The 12624-nt window shown below is 37.9% G+C and overlaps 1 protein-coding gene across 1 annotated transcript; it reads left to right on the forward strand.

The window, feature by feature from the left end:
• The first annotated feature begins 6 nt into the window (after nt 1–6).
• On the forward strand, nt 7–2974 carry LOC137747882 (copper-transporting ATPase HMA4-like). The gene is made up of 8 exons (XM_088678583.1): nt 7–67; nt 174–287; nt 474–1218; nt 1337–1392; nt 1449–1533; nt 1641–1701; nt 2564–2713; nt 2921–2974. Exons 1-8 carry the CDS (start codon nt 7–9, stop codon nt 2972–2974), a joined length of 1326 nt encoding a protein of 441 aa, XP_088534709.1.
• Nucleotides 2975–12624: the final 9650 nt, after the last annotated feature.

Here is a 12624-nt window from a genome sequence, read left to right on the forward strand (position 1 = left end):
TCGTTAATGGAGCTTTTCTATTTTGGATACGAGGAGCAAATAGCTGGTTCGGCTTCTGGGGTGCAGGGTGAGAACTCGTTGGGGGGATTTGACCCGTTTGGTCACTTCAAATGATCACCACTGTTTAAAGAAAGTTCTCAGCTGTTCAATTAACAGACGTAATGAATATATAGTTGCATTAACGATTGAATCTGTGTTGGGAAAGCTTGATGGGATCAAGAGTGCAACAGTGTCGCCCATTGAAGGCCAAGCTGCAGTGAATTATATACCAGAGCTCATTAATGTGAGTGAAGTTTAAGGACTTCTCTAAGATGCTATTTCTCCGCCTTTCTTCAAAAAACTCATCTTTTAAAATATTTTCAAAAACATTTGTTAGACACGATTACCAAACCAAAGTTTTTCAGTAATGTATTAGTATGCCTTGTGAGCACTTAGCATATGATGTTTTTTTATGTTAGGTAAGAAAAATTAAGGAAGAAAAATTAAGGAAGCTGTAGAAGATGCTGGTTTCCCTGTTTCTGAATTTCCACAACACGATGTAGCAGTATGCCGACTGAGGATAAAAGGAAGGGTATGCACCAGCTGCTCCGAGTCTGTTGAGTGCGCTCTTCGAATGGTCGATGGAGTGAGAAATGCAGTTGTTGGTCTATCCCTGGAAGAAGCAAAGGTTCGCTTTGATCCCAACCTTACTGATACTAGTTGCATTATTCAAGCAATTGAAGATGCTGGCTTTGGGGCTGAACTGGTTAGTTCTGGGAATGATGTCAACAAACTTCATCTAAAACTTGAAAGAGTTGATTCTCCAGAGGATATGACTATTGTCCAATCCGTCGTTGAATCAGTTGAAGGAGTAAGTAATGTTAAAGTCGACTTGGCAGAGAAGAAGGTGACTATTACCTATGATTCAGACCTCACAGGTCCAAGATCTCTTATACGTTGTATTGAAGAAGCTGGCCATGAATCCAAGGTGTACCAGGCAAGCTTGTCTGTTCCACCAAGACCAAGAGAAGCTGAGCGGAAACATGAGATTCAGATGTACAGGAACCAGTTTTTCCTTAGCTGCCTATTTTCGGTTCCTATATTTTTATTCTCAATGGAGCTTACGATGCTTCCTCCTTATGGAAATTGGTTAGACTACAAGGTTCACAATATGCTCACTGTAAGGATGCTTTTAAGATGGATTCTTTGCACACCAGTGCAGTTCATTGTTGGCCGGAGGTATTTAATTTGTATATTTCTATTCTTCTTGTTCTTGTCATGAGTTTTGTAGCAACAACTTGTGAATCAATTACTTAAAGGAGCAAATACTAAATATTGATTTTGGATTTCCTGTCAGGTTCTATGTTGGATCATATCATGCGTTGACGCATAGATCAGCTAATATGGACACATGTATTATGAAATTTTTTCAATTGCACGATTGATTCTTTTTTTCTTTCTTACATCAGGTTGTCATTGTTGCATTTTTGACATGGCTTGGACGGTTTATCCCTGGAGAATTTGGTCTTTTTCCGGAAAACTGGATACCAAAAGGCATGGATAAATTTGAGCTGGCATTACAATTCGGTATCCCAGTATTAGTGGTTGCTTGCCCTTGTGCCTTGACACTAGCAACCCCCCGGCAGTAATGGTTGCAACAGGAAGGGTGCTTCGCAAGGTGTTCTTATCAAGGGTGGAAATGCACTCGAAAAGGCTCATAAGGTAAGAGCACCTTATATTGGGAAACAAATTGCTTTGCAATTCAGAATCTGGGTTTTCAACTTTTCATGCATTTTGTTTTCATGTTTTTTTTTTGTCTGTTGTAGCTTCATTATACTTGTTCCTACTTACTTTTCCTGCCGAGGACGTCGAAAACCTGTTTTGATTTGGTATTAGGAAAAGACAATTACTGATTAGATACTATCCATATGCCTGAGGGTGCAAGTGTAGTCCGTTTTCTCGTCTTTCCTTTGTTATGAAGTTGCACTCCTCGTATTGGTCTGGTCATTTTGTATTATGACCTATGCTACCAAAATAGTTTATGTTGATGTTCTGTAATATAACAAGTTATGCACTTCATTTCTGACTAGTGAAAAGCTCTGCCTCCGTTCTGTTATCGTTTAGGCTCTTGACATAAAACTAAATGCAATCTATGTCATTGGGTATGAAGGATGTTCTTTCTGTATGTATTGGAACTGAACATGCAACTATTATTTCATAGTTGGAATCTATCTCATATGAATCTTTGGTTCTGGATGATTGGTGGCTGTATGCACCTTGTCCATGTCAGCAAGCCATACTCGCCAAGTTTTAGATCCCTGTTTCTTGTAGATAACAGCTCTCACGGAGGCAGAGTTCTTCCTAACTCCTTTTTTGATAAATTACAGGTACGATTGTGAAATAGTTACGAGGGTGGTGTGAATAAATTACAATACCCAGCTACACATGCTGTTTTATTCTGGTTTTGATGGAGATTGAAATGACTTATCTAAATTAAACCAATGTTATTAAGAAATTTTCAAACATTATTTCCATATTAAGTATTTTTTAGCCATTTCTAACATTTAACTGAAATTGGCTGCAGACAAAAGGAATGGCGGTGGCAATGGTGGGAGATGGAATCAATGACTCTCCAGCTTTGGTTGCAGCAGATGTTGGCATGGCAATTGGTGCTGACACCGACGTAGCTATAGAAGCCACCGATATGGTTCTGATGAATAGCAACTTGGAAGATGTAGTTACAGCCATAGATCTCTCCAGAAAAACTATGTCACGAATTCGATTGAATTATGTCTGAGCCCTGGGCTACAATATCCTCAACATGCCAGTCGCAGCTGGAGTCTTTTTCCCTTTCACTGGAATTGGACTACCACCGTGGCTTGCCGGTTCATGTATGGCTGCTTCATCTCTCAACGTGGTATGTTATTCTCTCTTGTTGCAGTCATATAAGAAGCCTTTTCATATTCAGAGCGTCTCCAACTGCAAGTTTGCGTGATGGTGTACGTTCGTCTGACTAGTTTTCAACCTCTGGTTGTTGCTTCCCTTCTTCGTTGTTGCAGCAAAGAATTTGTACATGCGATCGTGATTAATAATTTAGAAGCATAAGGCCCTGATTCTTCGATTGAACTTTTGCGTATCATCTTTCGTTTTTTCTGTTCAGAAAAACTAGTTAGCTAAGTTTAGATGATTTGTGAATCCGAAGAAAGTTCAACTAGAGGTTGGTTGTATGTAAACGCTGTAATAAACGCCGATTTAGTCCCGAATTATTCAAAGTAAAAATTTGGTCGACTATTTTTCTTAAACACTTTAAAAGCTGCCAATTTCATCTCCTTTTATATTTGAAGCAATTATATTATTTTTTTGTCAACTTAAGTCGTACACAGACACCCTTTAGATAAAATATCGTCATTTGTCATCAATAAGATCTTAACGTTACCTCTAGGTTGTGGATCTAACTGCCAATTTGCTACTTAGTATTACAGTCTAGTGGTATTCCTCTTCACTTATAGATGAGAGGCACGAGGTTCAATTTTCACCAAAGGCAAATTTGAACCACATTATTGCTAGTCCATTGTGAGGCTAAGCCCATCTTCAGCCCCTCCTCCTTAGGCCAACTCCAACCCTTGGAGTAAGTTCTAAATTTTCCCTTCAAAAATTGCATTCCAACCCTTGTTTTAAAATAAGGTTAAGTCTTAAAACTCAAAAAAAAAAACCAGATTCTAGCCAAGATTTAGGCCAAGGTTAATGGAGGAGCCCACTTGTGCAAGTGGAAGAGAGGGAGTTGGATGACAAGTGCCCAAAACCACTCGCGCCACACATGAAGGATGCGCTTCAGCATTTATCATTGCTGCAAAGGGCAGCCCTACCCACGTGGGTGTGTCCAGATGTGAAGTCCAGTTATTGGATTTCACTATTGTAATTTACGTATTTCGTATTCGCGGGATTTGTCGTATTTTCAAAAATTTAAATTAATTTTATATTTTAATTACTTAATGACAAAGTTTGAATTTTTGAAAATAATTATTTAAAATTCGTAGACCTTCAAGGGTCACTATTAATATTTTCGAATTGAGCTCGACCTACGAGAGCGTAGGCAAAGGCCGTTCGTGAATTAGGATGACGAAGGAGAAGTTACAGACATTAGAAGTTTATTAAATAAAATAGGAATTTAAAATTTTTAGGGGTTCCTATTCCTTTAGGAAGAGACCAATTAGAAAATAAGAAAATGAGAAGAAGAAAAAAGATTAAAAGCTGCTAGATGGCAGCAAGAGAGGGGGGAAAAGAGAGTTGCGGGAGAGAAATGAGGGGGAATGACTAATCAGAAGGGGGAAAGGAAGGAAATGAGGGGAATGAGAGACCTAGCAAACCTGGAACCCCTCTTCGACTAGCCCATCTGACTTGTCCTTATCTTTCAATTCTGGCCACCTTTGATGACGGGACTGGTCCCATATTGATCCTTATTTCAAAGCCAGTCGATCCCTCTTCCAATTTCACCCAAAATCGATAAGGATTGGTGCCCTTTTCGCGAAGAATGGCGTTGGGGGCGCCGAGGGGTGCAAAACGGTGATCCGCCACTTTTGAAGTCAACATCATCGATCACCACCACCAATCGACTTCCCTCAACCCTAGGAACAAAACCCATGCACTAGTTGACGCGTCGAAGTTCGTTTTGGCGATGAATCGAGAACACCCATTTTTAGGGTTCCCGATTGATCGATGTGGTTTTCAGGTGTTTCCCAGCAGAATTGGACTTCGGCCCATGTATGAAAATTATTCCCCTAGTTGTACTCTATATTCCTATAAAATTTGGAAATTTTTGGAGTTAGTCTAAAAATTGGGTTTCTGCTTGCCAGAAACTGCCACATGCGGCAGCGCGTGGCCAGTAGGCCGACTTTGTCTTCTAAGGTTAAATTTGATACTCTGATTCATATTTGACATCCGATTAACGAAATCCCATTGTTTAAACATATTTTCCTTAGAGGGCGTCACTTGATCATTATAACAATCGACGATTCGACCGTTAGATTATTACCAAACTTCAATATGTTATCATACGTAATATTTGAGGACCTTAGGAATTTACGGATCAGGAATCCAATATACAGATCTCACCGAATTGAATTTCTAAGTTTGTGAAATCAAATGTTGATCGCCACTTAATTTTAGCGATTGGCGGAGATCCGACCGTTGGATCGTTAACTTTTAGGATATTGTTCTAGAAGATTAATAAGACTCTTGGGAAGTTACGAATCAGAAATTCATGGGCGAATGTTCCAGATCAAATTATATTGGGTTGTGGACCCTATCGCTGACAAAGAGTTGACTTTTGGCCAATATGTTACAAATTGATCTTAAATATTACAATTAGTAATACTAGAGACTACGTAGGGCTTAATGGGCCTATATTGGTTAGTGATCTCCCAGATAATATATACCTCAGTTTACATGTATGTGACGCCTTATTGTGATATATATGTGTATTTATCTACTTGATAATATGAATGATATGTATGATAACTGTTATGACAATGTGAGCCTAAAATCCTATCAGAAATATTCTATAGAACTTATATGCTTGTATGACTTGTTAGTTAGTGGCCATGAGAAGTTGATGGTACAAGTGCTTACGTTGTAAATCATAGGGGTTGAGATAGGGGTGGGGAGGTTGTGTGTTGATCTAACTGCACCATGTAGCAGTAGTACATGGATGGTCCTGCTTGGTATATCCAGGATAGGGGACTATACGTATTACAGAGGTGATCATGCTTGGTATATCCGCGATGGGTGATCACCGCCTGGACGATCAGACTATGTTTATGGTTCTGCTTGGTGTATCCACAATAAGGGACCATATGTATTCTAGGAGTGATCATGCTAGGTATATCCACGATGGGTGATCACTACCTAAAGCTATAGGATACAGTCCTATTTGGTGTATCCGCGATAGGGGACTGTTAGGGGTGATCATGCCTGGTATATCTACGATGGGTGATCACTGCCTACATTTTTAGACTATGCATATGGTTCTGCTTGGTTTATCCGCAATGTGGGACCATACGCATTCTAAGAGTGATCGTGCTTGGTATATCTGCAATGGATGATCACTACCTAAAGATAGGATGTGGTTTTACTTGGTATATCAGTGACAGGGGACCATATGTATTTCAGGGGTAATCATACTTCGTATATCCGCGATGGGTGATCACTGCTTGTTCGATTAGATTATGCCTATGGTTCTACTTGTTATATCCGTAATGGGGGACCATACGCATTCTAGGGGTGATGAGGATCAATTATACTTGGTACATTTCGATAGGCGACCATATTTTAGTTGGATTTCATTGAGTGGTCCGAAATCGCTACTCTTGCTCATTTTCATAAAGTTAGTCCGACCCTAGATTTGAGTGAATAGGAATTGCTCACACTAGACATGTGTTTATAAATTAGATTTATCATGTTATTACTTGGAATCCGGGTAGGAAATTATGTAGAACTCCTTTATTAAATTTCGTGAATTGATATATGGTCTTATTGATTGATTAACATAGTTAAATGTTAAAATTGTGCATCTTTGATTCTTGGGATTGATTAATTGGAGTGATTGTGGATATGATTGTTATTACTATGATCAGATTCATTGACCAATGTGGCTAGAGAATAATATTGTGCTTCATTGGTTGTTCATTAAGATGTTGCATGCTATAAATTGCGGTATTATGTTGAAACATAGTGATTTATGAGATGGATGAAATGGAAATCTTGATTGTCATGTGGGTTTGTTATGTAGCCCTGAATATAGTAATTTCGTGCATGTCAAGTTCTAATAATTGATTGAGGAATGTTATGCTTTTATGCTTGAACGTACTGCGATAAACGTCAGAGTGTAGTGAATGGAGAACTACGAATGCCTTGATCTCTTCTTAGGGTATGTAGGCAGTCTAATGCAAAGGTTAAATGTAGCCATCAATTAAAAGAAAATGAATGCATGGTTAAATCATTGATTTTGCTTTGGTCTTGTCTCGGAGGCGAGACAAGTTAAATAAACAGGAATGTGCTGATGTGACCTGTCGATCTTGGACTTATGGCATGACACCAGCAATTGTCGGCCAAGAAAAGTGAGCCAATGCCTCTTTTGAATTATCAACGACTAAAATTCAAACGGGTCGTTGGTTATCCAACGGTCCACATTTAATTTGGTTAATGTTTTTGTTTTATATTTATAATTTCATTGAATCCAACAGCTGATGTCTAATATGATCAAATCCAACGGTATAAAAGAAGATCCAACAACCCAAATTTAAATCCAAGGGCTAAAATAATTAAAAAAAAATTATTTAACTCAGGATTCACCCAATTGAATGATTTTTCAATATTTATCAGAATTTAAATATTTTTAGGTTAAAATGTTCATAAAATTAAATTCGAATAGCGTACATAATTTTGCTTACAAAAAAAATTAGCCTAAATTTATTCTTTAATAACCTCGGGCTAAAAAATTTAGGCCAAAAGGATTGAAGCAAAAAAGCTATTTCTGGACAGAAGTCAAGGGGTACATCCCATTATTATCACATCATCTGGACCAAACAGTAGTTCATACAATAGTTAACACAAAGCAATGTAGTGCAGTGCCAAGCATAATCAAAAGTACAAACATCCAATTATTACAAACTGGATAAAATGGTAGTAAAGAGATCATCACCCAAGTCCGTAGGTGGAAGCCTCACAGGCAAGTGATAGGAGCATATTTAGGCGACTTACTTAGCTTGTTTTCGTGCATCTATGTTGTTAATTCATAATTGTTTTAGTAGTTTAAGCCATTTTCGTGTGTTTTTAGGTTCATATGGCTAAGGAAGCAAAAAGATGCATTTTGGAGCATTTTGGAGCAAAATTGGGCTTGGAATGGATAGCATATGCTTGGAGCCAAAGTGTTGGACGAATTTGAAAGCCTTGTATGGACTTTGGACATAAAACAAAGGGCCTAGCCCAATCAAACAATCCTTTGAGCCATGCAAAACCTCTAGCCCAATCAACAACCCTTAGCCACATGCATTCACATGCATCACAACCCCAAAACCATCAAGAAACACCATTCACACACACATGCACTTACTCTTTCATCATTGCACCACCATTCACACACACATGCACTTAATCCTTCATCATTACACCACCTTCTCCATCTTTATTCCACATGCATTCATCATAATTCACCCTAGCTACCACCATTCACACACACATGCACTTACTCTTTCATCATTGCACCACCATTCACACACACATGCACTTACTCTTTCATTATTGCACCACCAATTCAACACATGCATTTCCACCTTCCTACTTCATCATTTCATCCACATGCACTCTCAATCATAACAACCACATTCACTCTTAAACAATCACCCACATATTCTCCCATTCCCCCTATAAAAACCCATGCATTCATACACAAAAATATCATCTCATTTCATACACAACACATTACAAACACATTCTCCCTTCCCTAGCCGTGAGCTTCCCATCTCTCCCCTTATAATCCAAACACCATTCCTCTTCCATTTCAATCATTCCCCAAACCATTCACACCATCAAACTATCCTTAGACCTTGTGCTACAACAACGAGGAAGAGAAGAGTGCCTAAACGTTCATACAATTCAAGTTTGAGTTGTTGGAATGTTTAGGTGTTTCTTTGATTTCAATGTTTAAATTCAATTCTCTTTGTTTGTACGTATGAGGAATGGAAGAGAAGAGTGCCTAAACGTTCATACAATTCAAGTTTGAGTTGTTGGAATGTTTAGGTATTTCTTTGATTTCAAAGTTATAATAAACTAAACCCCCTTTAGCTAGGGGGTGATTCGAAATATATGTTTATGCTTGCATTTTGATTTGATTAATTCTAATTGCGTTTCATAAGTTGTGGTTCAATTTGTTTAACCGTTTGATTGATAACATATTTATGTATGTTTATTGAGAGTGTACACTTAATTTTCATGCATGAATATGACGCTAGAATATAAGTGAGTTTCACCTAATAGTTACGAACTTATATTCACAAGTAGTGGAGGTTGCTTATAAACAATCGCGTTAAATGAATTCTTGGCATAAGTTTCATGCGTATTCCATAGTAACGAATGCCTCGTCAACACTTAAAGTTTTCATGATGCTTAATGATCTTTGATTGTATCTTTATTGTGCTTTTCACGTAAAGGACTTTTGGAGAATGTTGTGAATTGCGTTGCGCTAACCCATCCAATTCATTAACTTAAGGAAAACTTGACGGTTAATTTAAGCGGACCTAATTGACCCGGGGCGTTGAGAATTAATGATTTGTTGAAATGCAATTGGAAATCGTTTTATTATGCAAGTATAACATATGTGGAGATGAACCCCGTAGCTAACTTTCCATCCATTCAATTCCATCCATTTGTTCTTTCTTTTCTTGTTTTTGTTTTCATGTTTAATTTAACTTGTTGTTCAATTATGTTAAACATGTGAAACTAATTTCTTTTTAGTTAGAGGTGAATTTGAAGCCATGGACATATGTTGGTTATGATTTGATTTACTCCAGTTATGAATTCATGAACTTTAGATGTGGTTTACTTTTCTGTTTTGATTAAGAACTTGTTTATGTATGTGGGTTGAGGGTCGACACTTAATTTGCATGCCTAAAATTGATGCTAGGATATAAGGGAATTTCACCTAATCGTTATGAACTTATATTCATGAGTAGTAAAGATCGCTAGTCACGATTGTGTTTAGTAAACCCTAGGCTGGATTAACATGCGTATTCCATAGTTATGAATGCCTAGTCGATGTTTATGATTTCCATTGAACTTAATGATCCTTGTTGAATGTCTCTATCATGCGTATTCCATGGTTAGGGACTTTGATTAGGAATAATTTGGTTGTAATGCGTATTCCATTCAATCCAATGAATCTAGGGAAATCTGAAGGTTAGTTTAAGCGAACCTAATTAACTTGGAGCATTGTCATTCATCGTTTGTTGAAGTCATAACTGGGAGTCAATTTATATGCTTATGTTCATGTGTGGATAAGGAACCCTCTAACTAGTTTATCATCATTCAATTTCATTAATTTCGTTTTTAGAATCTGTTTTAATTCCAAGTTTCTGTTTTAGTTTAAATTCATCCAAAACCAATCCCCCATTTATTTTAAAAGTGTTAGATTAGTTAGAAATACATTCATATTGTTATTTTACGTTTTTGAGTCAAATCCAAGTGATTAACAATCCCTCCTAATCCCCGGTCCAGAACGATCCCTACTTATACATATACTACAATTTGACGAAAAGAGGGTTTAATTTGTGTGCGTATAAATCTCGCATCAAATTTTGGAAGAGAAGAGTGCCTAAACGTTCATACAATTCAGCAAGCCCACTTGTCACTCCTAGAAGTTTCCTTGTTCTTGCTATGTCCTAAGGGGTCGACAAAACAATGTGTCAATGGATCAAGTTTATCTAGTTAAAATCATTTAAACATACTAACCCCCATTTTGAAATCTTATATGAGTAAAAAATTACATAATAATAATACTACCATTATAGTAATAAATTTCATATCTCAACTCTCATCATACCAAAGTAAATAACTCAATCATACACATAACATCATTCAAGTTGTATAGCAAGCAAGTGAAATGGCATCTACCTGATTGATGACTAGCATCTACTAGAGTATCTAGCCTTTACTAGAAATATCGGTATCTGCAATAAACCTATGGTAGTAACTAGCTATATGAGATGTATTTTGACCATGTGGTGAAAATAAATCTCCAATAGCCTCAAGATATCATTTAAAATCTAACTATATTCAAGTCTCCTCAAAGGCCATCCAATAGTAACATGCATTGGCATATAGAATAGTTTATTTAAAAACGTTTAGCTTTCGAAGGGATTCACTCACAGGTAAGTAGAGTGTCCTTCCTCGTTAGGCTTCTTGCCTGAATCCCCTTTAACCTCGTGTATACCTATGAATGTAATATTTAGTCTAAATAAGCATTTCTAGACATTCTAAGAAAATTATCCAAACTACCATTTAGGCTTTGAATTTGCACAAATGGAGGGCATCATGTGATTTAGAATGACGAATTGAAAAACCTAAGATAGGTCTCAGGTTCCTCATGCGCCGCTGTGCTCTAGCCATGTATCAACACGAACCGTCACGCGGTAGAAAGACGCAACACCGTCATATCACCGTCGCTGGCGAACAAGACACCGTACTCTCCATCAGTGTTTGGCAAGTAATCATTCCACTCGCCATCGCTGGTGCCACGCACCGGTCATCTAGAAAGTTTAGCCCAGGAAACAGAATATACCTGCGTTAGAGGTATATGCAGTTAAATCAAAAAGCATAGTCGCTGTTGCCGTGAACTTTAACGGTCGCTGCAGTTGACTGCTGTCTGCCGTCATCGAAACCTCGCCGAAAACTATAGAAAACCCGCAACACGATTAGGAGCTCGGATAGACTCATTTCAACGTGTTTTGAACCAGAGTTTGAACAAAACCTGACTACTGGGTTTAAAACTTACCCCAGAACAAATTGGGGACAAATAGGAATTGAATCCACCTCGGATTCAATAGAGGCTTGTCGAATTTCATCGTCGGATTCTAGAAACGAACACATTGAGCAAGGATGTAAATTTCATGAGTTTTCCAGCTCACAATCGACATGCAATTAAAGATTTAATTACCTAGAATTGGTTTCAATAGAATTCGAGCACCACCGGTCATGAACTCTGCGACTAGTGGTCGAAATTGCTCGTCAAAAACAGGAAAACATGCACAGTATACTACAGAGATTAAAACCCTCAAATACCAACTCAACCTTAACGCAGATTATCATAAAACCAACCCTAGAACTTAACATCAGTCAAGAATTAAATTTAGGCTAGAAACCTCAACTGGGGTTCAAGAATAGAGCTCGATGCTCTCGGGTTCAATGGAAAAGCACCTCACGGTGCTCCGATAATGCATGCAAGACCATATTCGTGTTCCCCGAGTCCCATGGGTTTAGAATATGTAGATTTAAGATTAGATTGGTGAAGGAATAGGTGATGGTGGTGACTGGGACTCACAATGCTAAAAAGAAATGGAGATAGCTTCGAGAGTTAGAGAGAAGTGAAGTTGCAGGAATTGAAGAGGACGGAACCAGAGTGGGGCATAATCCTCACTTAAAATAATTTTAAATGAAATTACAATTTTTCCCCCACACTAATTCCATGACAAAATGCAACCATCGTAACTCCAATTTCAACTTTGTTTTCGTCCATGCATTTATGAATACATAAACCATTTTAAAAATTGTAAGAAAGTATGAGAAACTGAAATTCAAGTCAAAGCTCGATAATTACTCAAGACATCCAACTAGAGGCATTTTAGTTATTTCACGTGATTCAAGAATAAAATACAATATTTTAAGGTACTGGTTGTAACAGGGAGTAGGTACGGATCCTTTAGAGAAGCCTTATTTAGGTATGTGAAGGCTACACATACTCTTGACTTAAGGCTCTGCCTGGACTGCTAGCTTTATCGTCCTTAGAAATCGGACCGGAGCCTCGTTGAAGGTGTAGAGGGTAGTTTTTCCTTTGTTGATGTTGTCAAGAACTCTTACTTTTCGACGGCATCCTTA

This window comes from Pyrus communis, chromosome 2 (assembly GCF_041283825.1).
Source record: "Pyrus communis isolate YQ-2024b chromosome 2, ASM4128382v1, whole genome shotgun sequence".
NCBI classification, from domain to species: Eukaryota; Viridiplantae; Streptophyta; class Magnoliopsida; order Rosales; family Rosaceae; genus Pyrus; species Pyrus communis.